General features: G+C 33.6%; 2 protein-coding genes across 4 annotated transcripts in view; one reads left to right on the forward strand and one right to left on the reverse strand.

Moving 5' to 3' along the window:
* Window positions 1-1,223: 1,223 nt before the first annotated feature.
* Window positions 1,224-17,294, forward strand: part of LOC141653303 (squamosa promoter-binding-like protein 6) — a 167,232-nt gene continuing 151,161 nt past the window's right edge. Inside the window, exons 1-4 of one of the 3 annotated variants that reach the window (XM_074461025.1) lie at window positions 1,224-2,981; window positions 3,992-4,125; window positions 5,210-5,991; window positions 6,834-7,100. In XM_074461025.1, the coding sequence (XP_074317126.1) occupies window positions 2,344-2,981; window positions 3,992-4,125; window positions 5,210-5,970 (1,533 nt within the window). In that variant the 5' untranslated portion in view covers window positions 1,224-2,343 and the 3' untranslated portion in view covers window positions 5,971-5,991; window positions 6,834-7,100. Of the gene's footprint in view, window positions 2,982-3,991; window positions 4,126-5,209; window positions 5,992-6,830; window positions 7,101-17,294 lie in introns of those variants that run through there. The other 2 variants (XR_012547377.1, XM_074461026.1) reach the window with 2 other exon arrangements.
* LOC141653301 (putative UDP-arabinopyranose mutase 2) lies at window positions 9,818-12,769 on the reverse strand. Its single transcript, XM_074461023.1, has 4 exons — window positions 12,298-12,769; window positions 11,208-11,458; window positions 10,908-11,076; window positions 9,818-10,492 (listed from the first exon to the last, which is right to left on the reverse strand). Exons 1-4 carry the CDS (start codon window positions 12,622-12,624, stop codon window positions 10,151-10,153), a joined length of 1,089 nt encoding a protein of 362 aa, XP_074317124.1. The 5' UTR covers window positions 12,625-12,769; the 3' UTR covers window positions 9,818-10,150.

Raw genomic sequence — 17,294 nt, forward strand, 5'->3', positions numbered from 1 at the left:
TGTAGTACCCCCTCCTTTTTGAAATATCTAATTATTAATTTCATTAAGTATCAATAGATCATTAGTGGTGGAGTGGTTGATTACTTACTTTCTATTTTATTGGCCTAGAGTTCGACTCTTATAACTGTTTTTTTCCACTATTATATCATTTTTTAGTCATAAATATGTCTTTAAAGCTATTTAATGCATACTTTTCTTTTCATAGTTAAAATACACTCACAATTTTTTATTTTTGTTTATATTACTCTAATTTGTCGGATCTAACTTTATTTAAATTTAGCACAAATACTACTATACAACCTGTTGTACAAGAGAATTGTACAACCATAAAAAATCTAACCGAGCTTATGTGTATTTTTTTCGAACTTTTATAATTTTTGATTTATATTTAAATTTTTCGATATCAAAATTAAAATTTAATTGAGCTTATATATACTATTTTTAAGTTTCATTATAATTTTTTAAAACCAAACTATTTATAATGGAGCTCAGATTCTTTCAAATAAAACTCGTAATGTATGAGTTTAAGCTCAAATAATTCATTATAAAGCTCATATTATTTTCTATATAACTAATTGTATAGTCTACTTACTGTTAATTTAGTGTCTTACTTTTGCTCATAAATTTTTGATTTATAAATTTTAACTTCCGTCGCCGAAATCATTTGTTAATTTTTTGCATCTACTATTTTCAAATCCTAGATACACCATTGCATGCGGTCACTCGATTAATACCTTCTTTTCGCATGGAATGATTGTGATTTGTGAATAAAACAATGCTTAATTTTAATCGTTTTGTTTGGTATGCTTTGAATTAAACCAATCATATAAGTCCATGTCAATGTTTTAAGGTAAATCTAGGCATCTAGCATGAATGATAATTCGATCTCAAAGTAGGCCGCCACACTAACTAATCTGATCAGAATGAAAAGATTATTTATTTATTGCTCATTTTATGGAGTTGTCTTACATTAACGAGTACTTTCTCTTGGCGAATTGTTAGCTATTACTTTTTGTACACACTTTTAGAGATATATCACTCTAAAGTTGTTAACTTAATCATCTTTCATCTACTTTTTTACGAGAAAATAGCTAAAACAGACTACAAGGTTTGGATTTCTTTCAACACATATTCACCCGAGTCGAATTGAAAATTTGATGAAAATACCAACTACGAAGTACTTTACTTGATAACGTCATAAAAAATGATATTCCACACTAATCATCTAAAACACCTAAACATTCAAGTAAAATGAAAATGAAGTTTTGGTAGGCCTTTTCAAGGAAAAAAAAAGGCCAACCTCATGAAATAGGCAAATTATTGTTTCACAAGGCCAATTCCGTCTGAAACAAATAAAATGGGATTTTGTAACTATTTTATTGTAAAATGTAACCGCAATTTTTTAGTTAGTGTTACCGCTTATGGTAAATTTGGTAACTTATTTTTTAAAATCTCGTCTTATTATTTCATACGAAAATGGTCTGTCGGAAGGGAGACCAGCTCCATGAAATATTGACTCAACCATTTTTTTTTTCTTCTTCCCTCTCCCTCTCTGCTAAAAAGCTACCCAGCAAAAGGTACCACAAAGTCACAAACCCAATCCATTGAAGCTTCATATTCTTCATAATCATCTGACAAAAATACAAAAGATAATAAATAATAAATAAACAACCAAAGCAACAATCTTTTTCCTTGTTATTTCATCAAATCTTTGGTAATATTTTTCCCACTTTCTCAATTATTGAGGCGGCTCCAAGTATCATTTCACACACTTTACTTCCTTTTTTCTATACATATTACTTCTTTTACTCTACATTTGTTTATTGTATTTTTACTAAAGTTTTGTACTTTGAACTGATCTATTATTAGTTAATCTTTACTGAAGTTATGATGTGGGTCTGAATTTGTTAGGTTTTGTTTCATGATTTGTTGCAAGTTTTCAGGTTCAAATTTGATGAATTTTAGTGGGTTTATTGATTTCTGATTGATTAGGTTAATTGGGTTTTCTGGGTTTGTGTCATGATTTGCTGCAAGTTTTCAGCTTCAAATTTGAGGAATTTTCTTGGGTTTATTGATTTATGATAGATTAGGTTAATTGGGATTTCTGGGTTTTGGGTTTTTCTGGGTTTCTGTCATGATTTGCTTCAAGCTTTCAGCTTCAAATTTGATGGATTTTGTTGGGTTTAATCAATTATGATAGATTAGGTTAGATGTTGTTCAATGGGATTGTACCAAGTTTGTAACTTTCTTAGATTTTGAATTGGGAGGTTGATTTGTGTGCTTTTATAGAAATTTGATTGATTTTTATTGTATTATTTGTTTGTTTGTGTGTGTATATGTATTATGGAATCATGGTGTTTTGATTCTCTGGACAAGGGTTATGTATCAAATGAAACATTAGCACCATCAGATTCAGTTAGTAGAAGCAAGAATTTGTTAAATGGGTGGGATTTCAAGGTACCCTTTAGTTATGAGGATACCATGTTAGTTCAAAGTCAACAATCAGTCGAAAACCCGGGTTTTCCTGAATTGGGTTTGTCTGAATTGATAAGAAATGAGTTTCCTCATGATTCATCAAAGAATGTGTTTTACAATGAGGCTAGTGTTGGCGACATTATGGTTATTTCTAATCCTGTGTCTGTTGAGGAGGAATCAAGCTCGAAGCTCTCGAGCTCAGTTGTTGACTCGAATAGCCGGGAATCATCATTGATTGATTTGAAATTAGGTGGATTTGGTGATAACTTGAAGTCTAGTTCATCTAGAGTAGCACCTTCTTTGTCGGAATCTTCAACTCGAGTGAAAAGAGTTCGAGGAACAAGCTTAAGCTCTCAGATTGTATACTGTATAGTTCATGGCTGCAATAAAGATCTTAGTAATGCAAAAGATTACCACAAGAGGCATAAAGTTTGTGATGCTCACTCAAAAACCAGTAAGGTTATTGTTAATGGAATAGAGCAGAGGTTTTGTCAGCAGTGTAGCAGGTTTGTGTTCTTTTCTTTCACCTTTTTGATGATTAGTTCAATTCCTAAGCATTAGGTAGGAAAATGAGCTCAAGACCAGTGTATAAAGTTGAAAATGATTAGTATGATGTTTTGTGATGATGTGAAGAAAATCCTTCTGAAACTTTATCCTGTATGACTTTTCATTCCTGGCCTCTTTAGATGGTGGGAACTGATCTATATTCAGAAAATTTTCCTCGAAATTTATCTCTTGTTTCTCTTCAAATTTTTTATTATCACTCTCTCAAAAGTCAAAACTATATGAATTTAGTGGCCTGCATCTTCCTTGTCCTTACTCACCATTATGCCGAAAATTGTTATATCAAGGATGCCTAATTGCTTACACAATTGTTCTGGCCTTATTGTCCTGTAAGCTTATCTTCAAGTTACGGTGGTTTATGTATTAACTTGCGCATCTGTTCCTTGATCTTGTAACTTACCTTCACAAGTTTTCGATATGTTTGCTCATTTCATTCTATATATATATATATTATATGTATTGACTTCCATATATGCTTCCTGACCTTTTACCTTCACAAGATGGCTTTGCTTTGTCATTTTCTGTTTGTTTGTTCTTATACATTTGATAGAAGGCGTTTTGTTAGCTGTCCATACATGTTGTGTTTCAAAACTTTACTGGAAAAGTTGCCCTCAAATCTCCTGTTTCAATCGTTGAGTATGGTTCTACTTCAGTTTCACCTGATGGCACCCTGTCGTTTTCGTCTGTGGTGCCTCTTACTACCTCAATGGGGGCGCTATCTCCAGGTGACCCATAATGAAAATTGCGCTGTAAAATGCATGGACGCTTTACACTTCATGATACAAGAAGCGTAGAGTTTAGTGAGTCATTTTGCTTTATTCAATCATATTCCAAAGTCGAATAATAATGAGTCTTTGGCTTTCTTGAGAATTAATTTTTGGCTGATGCCATTTATCGTTGTACAAATTAAAAGTGTCATTTCGTTTTATGATTTTAGCTTGTGCTCATACAGGTTCCATTTGTTGGGTGAATTTGATGATGGTAAGCGCAGTTGTCGTAAACGACTTGCAGGGCACAACCAAAGAAGGCGGAAACCACAAGTAGGCTATAGCAATGGCAGAGCTGGAAGAGCTTTTTCATACACTGGTACTATTCACACCCTTATGGTTCTTTTACTGAGTATAGTTCTTTTGGACTGGAAATTGTAAGCTATGGAGTATTAGATTGTAGCTTTTGATACAAATATTAAATTCTGATTGTGGCGTAAATGTACCCTCCTATGAAGCGCCTATCGAGCAATTGCATTCAGCTACCTAAGAGTTACAGAAGTATGGATAGAACAAAATTTTAAACTGATGGACAGCTGGTAAATAATTTTATTGTCTTGGATGATCGTTATCAACAATTATTCATCGGTGCAACTTTTCTTCTGTTGTTCATAGTTATTAACTCCATGCATGGCTGCAAGCCAGTCGTCTGGGGCGACTTTCACCCATTGGCTACCTTGCCCTGCTTGTTACCTGACTTTGTCAAGTAGTAGGCGTGTTTCACTTATTCTGACTGATTTGTCAACTATACCTGGCATGGCTGCATTGTGTTTACTTAATCCAATGCGCTCCAATGTTTTCCTGGCTTCAATAGAATAAGCTATTACCTGCTGTGTTCTTGACGGACCTGCCATTGTGTAGCTAAACATAATACTCCCTCTGTCCCGGTCATTTGTTGTCCTTTTCCATTTTGGGGTGTCTCAATCATTTGTTGTCCTTTCTATTTTAGGATTGCATTTGATGAACAATTTGATCATTCATACTCAATTTCATCCACATGTCATTTAGTAATTGGTCATTTCCTCTTTCCTTGGTCTTTGTGCCAAAACGAAAGGACAACAAATGACCGGGACGGAGGGAGTAGTTTTCAAATAGTTCAGCGTGATGGTTGTTCATTTCATTTATGCTTATCTTGACTTAGCTGCAACTGTTAGATGTGACACAGTGTCGAAGTGTTGGACTTCGACACAGCTGTTTCTGTAGAAGTTTCTTGTTTCTATCAAAAATGTAATGTCAGACACGCAACGCACAAGCACAACACAACCAAACTTAAGAACTGAAGTAACATAGCATTTAATGGAAAATAGGTTCAAAATATGGAGTGTTCTTAAATATTAAGGTGGTTTCTGCCCTTCTTTTCCGATAACTTTTTCTGTTAATATAATATAGCGCATGTCATGCAGGCTCTGTTGGGAGCAAGTTTCAAGGAACTACACTAACAGCGGCATCTTTTATTTGCCAAGATATTCTTCCTAGAGACACATCTAATTCTGAGAAATACGGAACAGATGGCTGGGTTCCTCATGTAAAGATCGAAAATGGTTTAGACTATTCTCATAAATCAAGTTTCATTCATGGACGGCTTCAGGAAAAGTCAGTTTTGCCCCCTTTTCTTCTAGGGAAACAATACTGTACTATCGACAACACAAGTGACAATAGGTCGCAAAGTGTGTTGGTCCAAATGAACTCGTTAGGGAGCGAAGACTTGACACCTTTTGGTGCAGCATCTACCGTTCAAGGATTCCCAGGCATATCGGAGTCCGGTAGTGCTCTCTCTCTTCTGTCATCTCAATCACGGAACTATAACTCTACTGATCATCCATCAGGAATACCTGAAACTCATACTTCAGTAGTGCCTAATAGAAGTCCACACTATAGTGTATCTGAAGTCTCTGAAAAGCTCCTTGGAGTTGGCTCAAGTGGTCTAACAAGTGAAGATCACAACAAGTATTCATTGACAATACTTAGTAATGGTGATTCTGCAAATTCTAGTTTCGGCGATGGTATTTTCCAAGGTTCAGAATTTGTAAATCCCAATAACCGTTTGCCGTTTGAGGAGGGGACCACTGTTAATTTGCTTCAGCTGTCATCCCAGCTTCAGCGAGTTGAAAACCAGAGGCAAACCGCAATTGACAAGCAGGAAACGGAAAGTTTCTGGTCTTAGAATGGACACCGTAAAAATGAGGTAAGACTATGAGAGGTAACTTTTATGGATTCATTGTTCTCGACACATTTTTCATTACGATCATCTAAAATTAACCTTTTTACGTTTCAACATAGAAGCTAGCTTGTGAATGGCACAAAGTTTAAGAAAGAGCAAGAATAGAAGGGTAAAATGGAAAAATATAACTTGCAAGTAGATGAGTTTAAACATGGTGGAACCTATTTGTTGTAAAGAAGTGTTTTTTGGTCTTTTTCGGGGTCACTGTTTTTCCGGAAAAGGATATTTATGTTATCAAAACGAATAGTGCAAGATGGAATATTTATAGCATATTGGTATCTAAATGAATGAATGGAGTGCTTCACAATAAATAAATTAAAAAAAATAAATCAATTGGTAGTCTTTGATACCGTTGGATAGCGATTAGTGAGTCTTTGAGTTTATTGGAGATGGAAACGTTTAGCTCTGAATTAATATTGGTAGTTATCTCTTGAAGTTGTGTATGCCTGTATGAAATAAGAAAGTATAGGAGGATGACTTGAGCAATTTATATTAATTGTGCCATAATCATATATTCATATACTTGCATGAAAAAAAAAAACTAAAAACAGAAGCTTCAAGTTATTGGAATGTGTATGAGTTTAAAGTCATATAGGAGACAGTCTGCGGTTATGATGATGACGGGTAACAAACCTACATCATTCATGAGTTCCACAACTGTCCTAAACATTTATTGATCTTGTGAGTGTTGTTTTACAAGTTGGAATAAGACCGTCTTACAATGTGAGACGGTCATTTTATTGGTTGAACACTCATTTATTATTGAAGACGGTCTCATTTATTGGTTGAATATCATGGTTAAGCAGGATTGAAGATTCTCCAAAGTGAAAGCAAAATGCAATAATGTGAAGAAATATGGGCAACGTATTTTACATCTGCAGGTCCATGACTGTCGATATAAATAGAATGAAATCTGGAATAAGAGATCCAAGGAAGTCTCAAGAAACCGGAACTGTTTGTTCACTGAGTTGCATAATATCAGTCATTAGCATTCTCTAGTCTCCCACTTCTTTCTTGTAGCCCTGATATCTTCAATTTTATATTCCAACTATAAAATGTCTTTTTGTGGTCTACTTCTAGTTCAGTTGCATTCGAGTCGCTAGGATCCACAAGGGTCGTAAACTCTTTCTTCTCAATTTTATCGTCATTGCATTCATAGGGAATCAAAATTGAGATATGTAGTTAAAACTATATCAACACGTTACTGTTTGAGCCAACTCCTAATGGTTCTAAATAGTTCACTAAACTGCAGTGCTTATGAATGCAATGTCGAATCCCCATTTGATATATACCGTCTTCAACCCAAACTACCAACGAGTAGCTGTTACTTGCGCAATTCCCGCCCCTTTCCTCTCCTTAGTTTGTTGTATTCCTGCTCTGTCCACAGCCATTATGATCCTGGATCACCACTCCCATTACGGCCGCATGAACATTAACCTTCTTGAAGCCCACTCAAGGCAACTCCCATTATTCCTCGTGTGTTTTGGCATCCCTCTCATTTGCAGATCATTCGTCGCTCACCAAAAACTCCATACATTTTCAACCGCCCTCTCCGGCTCCCACCGATCTCCCCCATGATATTCTCTATTCATGGAGGCTTTATACTGCCCATAAGACCAAGATCAATTTGCTTTGCTCCTCCCCTCTAATCTCGTGTATGATGTGGTCTATTAAGTCAATCATCAGAGGGAAACACACTCATTCATCAGTCACCTCAAGTCCTCAACTCCAGCCTTATCCCATATCTCTCCTACATACGGACACCACACAAGGGTGTGTGAGTCACTCTCCAACGGCCCTGGCAGCGAAAGCCAAGTCGGGTTCCTAGGAGGGATTAACTTGAGATTATTCTCGGGAATTTCTGAAAATAAAACTACAAGTGAAAGTACATCTTCCTAGGAAATAACAACCATTAACATTCACTACCACACACATTTTTTAAAGAAAACTTTTCTTTTACAACTAAGAAATGATGTCTTTTTACAAAATAAAACTGTCTCACAGTTTGATACTGTTTCACAATAATTACTATCACTACTAATCAGTTTGTCATTGAAGAAATTAACTTGCGTGCAATAGCCAATTACGAAGGTACACATTTCAATACTATATATTAATTCCAGAAACCAAGGGATTTCAATATAATTAAAGAAATTTATACAAATTAAATATATTATATAGTTTTGGGACCTCAATGTAAATATTATATAGTTTTGGTTAAAAGTATAAATTTAGAGAACATCATAATATGGTGATTTTCCTTAAAATAAACATGTCACACTTATAGTATATTAGTATAAAGAATATGTTAATTATTTAACATACACGAATATAATATAAGTATGTTATATTTTGGTAACTATTAAAAGGTAAATAAATCAAGCTAGATTTCCAACAAAATATAATATTTCCATAATTATTTTGATTTGTAATTTAATTGATAAATAATAATGATTCCTCTTAAATAATATTTTAATTTAATATTTCGGATTAATTTAAAAATATATAACTCTAATACAACTAGATAATCAATTAATATGATAGTAAGTACCCATGTGATTAGTGAAAGCAACACTTATAGAAACATGAGTAGTGAAAGTCATACTAACAGCAACGGGGGTAGTAAAATTAACAATAATGAATACGAGAGTAGTGAAAGAAAAAATAATGACGGCGGGAGAAGTGAAAGTAATAGTAGTTACAACACATGTAATGAAAGTAACAGTAGAAACAACATAGAGACTATGAAAAATTAACTAACAATTCGATTTTAGGAAATTATTAATTTATTTAAATATATGAGTTTGAGTAAATTAACGGGTTAACCGTAAAAATAGCAGGAGTAGTTAAAGAAACAACAGTAACCGGAGAAGTATTGAACGTAATAATATTAACTGGGGATGTAGTGAAAGTTGTAATATTAACCGCGGGAGTGGTGAATGTGTCTCATAAATTGTTGATTAATTTTACATCTCATCATAATTTCAAGATATAAATTGTAAATGTATGTGTTAACCAAATTTAAGGAATCATATTTCATAGAAAATAAAATTAAATGGTAAATAAAGGCAGCCCGGGCGTAGCCGGGCATCAAACCTAGTTATTGTTAAATTAAGAGACCTTTGTCGACTCTCACTTGCGACATAGTGCGCTCATCTGAACTAAAAAAAGAAAAAAGAAAAAAACTTAAGACCTTTGTCCCTTAGCACTTAATAATCCAAGTAATCGAGGAGGGAATTACGGACAAGTAATTAGTTTAATGTTCTTAAATAATTGTGTTGCCTAATTATACACACAAGTTAGCGACTAATAATTGACTACACCAGTCCCATACTCCCATGCACGTGCGTCAACGACCTCTTCCCTATATTCACCACACCGTTGACTAATTAAATCTATCACTAACTCAAACCTGTCTGTCTATACAAAGCGTCTTGCTTGTGCCGGGCTAATCCCGTCACAAGCTGAAGACGGATATCACCCGTCTTCAATGAGATTTGGGTCTGTCTATATTACATTGTACACAAATCAGCAAATTAACAAATAAGATCGTCTTACGGTACAAAACGGTTTGGAAGTTAACAGAAGAATGATTTTCAAGATTACCATTACTTTGAGACATTCTACTTTGATTATGCAATGATCGAAACCAAATTATGAGAACAGATAATACAATCAACTGATCAATTCTCAAACCAAGATATAATATATCAGCTGGAGCTCTCCTTGGATGTTCAGATTAATAAGTTAATGCAATATAATTAAGAGGGCAAACCAAAGACACAGAAAATAGAGTCAACTATCTGAGATATAGATAAAAATAAATAATAATACAATCTATTAATTAAAAATAAATAGCAGAAACAAAAATCAGAAAATATCGGTCTACTGAATTCTTGTACTGAAACTATAAAGGATAGAGGGTGCTCTACTAATCTGAGCCTCTGACCATAGAACACCCATGTAAAACAAACAATAAAAATAAAAATATACTAAATTATTCAAAACACTATATCTCTCTGCCCTGCAAAAATAAATAAAAGCCTAATCTTCCAACCAACAATGTTTGGAAGAAGAGTTAAAGAATGACGATGCGAGGGCTCGGTTGTGGGTCAAACTCCCCTCACTTTGCTTTCCCATTGGCGGTGGTGGTGGCCTCGGTGGTGCCAGGGTTCAGCTCGTCCCATGCCTCGATCCAAGTCACCATAGCATCTGCAAGCTTGATGAAGTACTCATCGACCTTTCCGAGCTTCTCTTTGACTTGCTTGGAGAGCTCAATGTAGCATTGTTGGACACTGGCGCATTCCTTGGGGAGGGTTGCGTTCTGGAAGAATGGGATGCATTCTTCTTGCCAGTAGATACCCTTGTACTCTTTCTTCAAGTTCACGAATGGGTTGCTTGCTTTGCTGTGGAAGATGTATGGCAGTCCGGTCTTCACTCCCAAACCTAGATGGTCACAGATAACCTATGCATAGACACCAACCAAACAATGTCATGATTGTTTCAACATTCATGGATGCATGCAGAATTTCAGATGCGAGTGGGTGGGGGATAGTGGTACTCAAGACTTGGTTATGAAACCCGTCAACATCAAAATTGCCCTTATAATTCCCATCCCAGAAGTTGTCGAAGAGCTTGGAACACTTGGGACCAACTTGATGCAATTGAAAAGAACGCAATAAAATGCAGCGTACACTCTAATTAAGACCGTGTTACTGTATGTTATTATAAGACGTAAAGAGGTTTAAAGGTTTTACGGTGAATCGTCACCATATCATATACGACCATTACCTAAAAGGTATCAATACTGCAAAATGATCATTGATTTGGGGGATTAAAGATTGGGAAAATGTAGTTAGGCAGAGAGCAGGAATAGGTACCTTGATGCACCAGCCAGCCCACATATCGTCGTAACGGCCAATAGGCTGACCGTCACCCATGAGTCCAAAGTACATAGCTGGTCCGATGAGCTCACGGTCAAAAGCCAAGTTCATTCCACACATGGGGAAGAGGGTTCCCTTGGGAATGGTCAAGACAGCATCAACATACCTAGCAAGCAACCAGACAAGTTAGACATATCACAAACAATCATGTTGCATACGTGATGCTACATGTTTAATAATTAAACTGCCTTCTTGTAAATCAAAAACGTCAATACATAAAAAAGAGTGAAGGGGTACCTAGTGTTCCTTTCAAGAGGCTTCACCAGTTGGGTGGGTGCATCATAATCAGGAACGTTCAACCAAAGACCGTGGGAGACGGCAGTGGGGGCACCCTCACGCATACTGAAAGGATACCCACGAACAAAGTCAGCACCTTCCCTGTATGGGTCATACAGGGTGTTGAAGAACAATGGGGTTGACGGGCACAACAGGTTCTTGATGTGCTGCTCAAGGGCATTGATGTCTTTTCCAGTTGGATCTTTGGCAACCTACATATGTGAGACAATGATGATATTAGATCTACATTGAAGATCCCAATGCACATTGCACATTTGTATTTCGATATGTGTTGATAACAAGACGAGGAAAACGATAAACAGAGAACAATGTTAACACAGGCTAGATCTCAGCTTGTGTTAGAAGATGAATGTGATTTGTAAGGACATTTGCAAACTGAAAGGTCTAGTCTGTTAATCAGATCTTTATTGATGCAGACATGCATTAATATTCAGGTTTCGAAAGGGGCATCAGTAGGTCAACATCCAACAAAATACATCATAATCACTGAATAATTAACATCTGACCATACTTGAGATCTGCATTGCCTAGGTTTACTGAGTAAACTAAAGGGATTAAGGCATTGGAAAATGACAGTTGAGCAAATCAAGAGATCATAGAGAAGAATTGTAGGGAGTTACCACTTACACTTTCCACTCGCTTCAAATCATGACGTATTTTAATCAAATGTAAACAAATGATGAAGCGGAAGTTTAAAAACTCGAAAGTGAATAAAATCAGAGATCTACTAGTCCAAACATCAAAATTCAAGCATATACATCAAAGATCTCAACTTTTAAACAAACAAAACCCAAAATCAATAACAACATCAAATCTACTACAACAAAATCAAAAATTCAAATCGACCAACATAACAAAATTTGAATTTTAACATAACCCAGATGCCCAAAATATTAAGATCCAAACATTCATCAAAATTTAAAATTCAAATTCACCAAAACATCAAGATCTAAACTTTCATAAAAACCTACTTCACAAATCACGAAAAAAAAAAAAACTCAAAAAAAAATTGAAACAATTGGGAACTTACAAAGCAATCATCATCAATGGTGTAGATATACTTCTTCTTAGAAACCATATAACCAAAACACCTACAAGCAGAATCCTTGAAAGAGATACAAGAAGCCTTAGGACCAAGAATGCGATTAATATCATTACGATTATACAATTCATAATCAAAACCATCAGGAACATGAATGGTTTTAGTAGGATCACCATCTTGAACAATGATCAAATGATATGGTTGAAAAAAGGGACGCCACATCTCAAGGAAATCAAGGTTTCTAATGGTGGGAATGACGATATCAAGCTCATCCTTGAGAAGGGGTGTTGGAGTAATGGAGGTTGTTCCCGCCATTGTTGCGAGATCTGGGAGATTGTCGAGAGAAAGAGAGAGATGTAGGAGAAGAGAAGGTGTTTGTTTGGGTTTAGGAAGGAAGGATGAATGAAAGAGTTGGGGGTTTGGGGTGGTATTTATGTAGGAAAATTAGTGCTTAATTGGTGGGATAATAGTAGTCTTGCACATGTCAAACATGACTTTACCGACTTGGTTTTTGGCCATAATTCCACCTTTATTTTTTTATAAATTAATGAGAATTTAAGATAGTGGAAATATATCCTCTATTGTCGTATTTACGTGTCTCATTTTATGTTTTAGTATCTTCTATATTCTATTGAGATACCGTTTCTAAGAAGATTTTATCTTACCAGGAATCTTTTCTTATGATCAAGACTTTATTTTGAGTGATGACCGTCTGTTCCATTGTCGTGTTTCATCAGATGTCTTATTGTCGTGTTTCATCAGATATCTCATTACTAGAATGTAATTTCAGTTTAATTTAACGTATTTTTGTCCAATTATTTTGTTCAGTAAAATTTAGGTTATTATTATTTAGTATTTTCGTTCAACTCAAATAATTTTAGTAAGACGTTTTTTAATCGAAAACTGAAAATGACAACATTCTATATACATTATTTATTTAACTTAATGTGGAGTATATATTAGTTATTTTATGATAAATATAATCATTTATTTTCGAATAACACTTTTTTATACAAAGATACCTATTTTTTACATAATCAACCTATATTATCTACATGGATGAGTTAAGTGAGAGAAGATAAGTTGGTTAGTTTTAGGCCTTTGTTTGCAAAACTACTGAAAAAGGTGATTTAAACTTGAAAGGTAAATAAAATCGAAAAGCCTAATCAAAAACTGAAAAGCTAATCGATAAAGCGTTGAAAATTAGGAGCTGATAAGGTAATCGATTATATAAAAATGTGTTTGACAAACTAAAGAAAAAAGGTAATGATTTTGATAAAATGACGTAAAAGGATATGAAAATTATTTAATATTATAGAATAAAGGGGTAAAAAATGGAAAATAAGTCATTTCGTGCATTTGATTTCTCAAATGCTACCGGAGGTAGCATTCCATTTCGTACCTTATTTGACAAAATAAGCTACTTGCCAAACACTTGCAAAAAATCGTTTGAAATTTTGGTCAAATAAGCTACTTTGGTCAAATAAGCTACCTGAAATGTCGTGCCAAACGGAGCCTTAGTCTCTGTTTGGCAAGGCATTTCAAGTACCTGATTTGGTCAAAGTAGCTTATTTGACCAAAATTCCAGGTACCTTATTTTTTTGTAAGTGTTTGGCAAGCAGCTTACTTAACCAAATAAGCTACCTGAAATGAAATACTACTCAGAGTAGCATTTGAGATTTCAGGTACCTGAATTGATTTGATTTTCCCTTTTTACCCCTTAAATCTATACTATTAAATAATTATCATATCCTTTTACCTCATTTCATCAAAATCAGTTAAATTTTTAGTTAGTTTGCCAAACATTTTTGCATATAATCAGTTACCTTATCAGTTCCTAATTTTCAGCTACATTATCAGCTACCTTTTTAGGTTTCAATTAGCTTTTTAGTTTTCAGCTACCTTGTCCGATTTCAGCTACCTTTTCAGTTAATTTTACCAAACAAAACCTTAAATTACTTTAACAGAGAAGGTAATAAAGCTAATGAGATTATTTAATTTTTGATAGCAATCAAAAAATGTAATCTTCTTATTAAAATAGGAGGATTCAATTTTATGAATGATATTAAAGTGTCAAGATTTTCATGTTTAATAGTTATTTTTATATATCTACAAAAATGGTATAGTATATATTGTGATAAGAGTGTAATTATGCTGTGTTTCTAGTCAAATATACTCGTATTTTTTGCCATCATAAAATACTTTCCTTATTTAGCATTTTGACATTAATATATTTCTTTATTTTATTATACAAGAACAAGTCAATTAACTACCTTAGTGAAATATTTCCTCCATAATTGACTACAATTTTTATCCTAAAGCTCCAAAATTGTAAATCTGTAATACAAGTCACTGGTGATATACAGATATAGTATATGAACTGATCTACTCCCCTTTTGATAAGGCCATAATTGACAATTTGAGCCGAATTATGTTGATCATTTTTTCTTAGTGAGTGATCATATGAAATAATAGTTGATCATATTGCCTTATGAAACTTGTTGCATTAAGTATCTCATCAGAAATAATCAGTGATGATTATATTATTTATTTTTCAAAATTAACAACCTCGTATTGAAGTGAAACATAAACTTCTAACATATTCCAAATCACAATAACTCTCGGTATTTCACTAAGTTATTAAAAGACTGCTTTGTTATACCCCGTTTATGTATTTTTGTACCTTTTTATTATTGATTGTGTCTCAAAACGTCTATTTCTTTTGGTACAAGTTTTCGTAACAATAGTACTTTTTTTATCTTATATTGTCATCATTTTTATTAATACCCCATTTTATAGCATACTTACTCGTTTTATTTATGTTCGTCCCATTTTTATCAATCTCACAGTAATCTTATTGAAAGACCATCTTTCGGGATTTCAAATATCATTGATCTCGCAATCATACCTCTCCAATATTAACCATCATCGAGGGATAATTTCATGATGTCTATAAATATATTACCTTTATTTTTATATGATTAGCCTAATCAATATTAAAAAAAAATACTGTATAATTTAGAGATATGACAATCAGAAAATCCGTGTTTAAATTGCAATAAATAAATAGTATGAACTTAATGGATATGTTAACAATTTTACTTATGTTAGAATTCTTACGTCGTCTTAAAATTTGTTTTTAAAACAAAATTATTTAGTTTGTATTTACTATTTCTTGGAGATTTTTTTTTTTTTTTTTTAAAAAGTGATTTTTATTTATAGTTAATTACTCCGCAAATTAATATGATTATCATAAACAATCATTTGTGTAGTGCGGCTTTGCACATTGTATTAGTTTGAATTGTAACTACTTTTCCACTAATATTTATAATCATAATTTTTTGGTAAGTGAATTCAGTTTGGCACATTATTTGTATAAATCCGTCTAATAAGAGTCTAACCATATCACTGAAAGATATTTCAGCTTAATTGTAAGAGAATAAATATCAAAGACCACACAATTTGTGATTATTGACCTAACACTTTGAAACAATTTGCATCTATATTTGTGTGATAATCAAAGGTTAAGGTACTGAAAATATCAAAATATTAAAGTGCATTATGTCAGTATTATATTATTGACTTCACCCATCTTATTTTGTTTACATTTTTTTAATCATTATGGTGAATATTTTGATTAAAGATAAATAAATAATGAACCCGAGAAAATATATACTCCCTCCTATTCTCCATTTTGTTCCCCTATTCCTAAAACGGATTATTCAGGTTTTGTTCCCCTTTCCTTTTTTGGAAACTTTTAATCTTATTTTATTCATTCCTCTCTCCTATCACCAAACCCCACCCAACTCACAATTTCTTATTTAATTCCTAATTATTCATTTCTCTCTCCTATCACCAAACCCCACCCAACTCACAATTCCTTATTTTATTCATTCCTCTCTCCTATAACCAAACCCCACCCAACTCACAATTAATATTTTATTTCCCTCCTTAATTCTTGTGCCCCCAACAAAGGGGAACAATATGGAGAATAGGAGGGAGTATTAGTTAATAATCCACATTTACCTTATTTCTCTCTTATAAAATATACGAAATACTCCCTCCATTCAACTCCACTTTACATGTTTGCTTTATCACGTTTGCCAACGCGAGTTTTTCGTGGTAAATATCTTTAGCTACGTATTTGCAAAAATTATAAAAGTTATATATTTTTAATGTCTTTCTTAAAAGATTTAATCAAATAAGATCCCACATGAATATATTTTAACTTATGTATCGAGAGAAAATTGAAGTTGAATGTCCGCTTGTGAATAGTGTGCAAATGAGAAACCTGCAAAGTGGAGTTGAATGGAGGGAGTAATAATAATAATAATAATTATTATTATTATTATTATTATTATTATTATTATTATTATATGAATCAATAATGGTAGCAACTAGCAACCCTGGCAATTTGTAACAACAAAGATCCCACTATGTACACCTATTAATAGCACTATTTTGTGTAAAGGAATATCCCAAATCTTTGCCTATAATCTCTCAATTATTAATCAGAACAGCGCATTCGCATTTCAATTCTTCTCGTACTATTCATTTAGTTTAGCATCAAACAATGTAATAATGTATACCTGCCCATCAAAAGATTTGTTTTAAAATTCAAAAATAAAAAGGCAAATTCATAATTTGATGTAGTGATCCAAGTCAATCACGTGCATAGATTCAACTACTTGATGACATTCATGTACGTTAGAATTAGATAGGTCCATTTCCGCTTTGGCCCCGCTCTTCTTGTTCTAAACTTAAATGGAAAAATATCTTACTCTTAAGTTTTGAATCCAAATGATGACCACCGACAAGGTGAGAAACGATATTATGTAAGCAAAATCATAATGACTGTCTTGAATTATGTGTACCCTTTGCCGCCTATCGATTTCTGTCTTTGAGTCGAGTAAGATCAAATACGTTGATGAAGTTCTGTGTATCGTGGTTAAAAATTTCGGTAAATTTTTTAAGGAATTCAGATT

The sequence above is a fragment of the Silene latifolia genome, chromosome 4, assembly GCF_048544455.1.
Source record: "Silene latifolia isolate original U9 population chromosome 4, ASM4854445v1, whole genome shotgun sequence".
Classification (NCBI taxonomy): Eukaryota; Viridiplantae; Streptophyta; class Magnoliopsida; order Caryophyllales; family Caryophyllaceae; genus Silene; species Silene latifolia.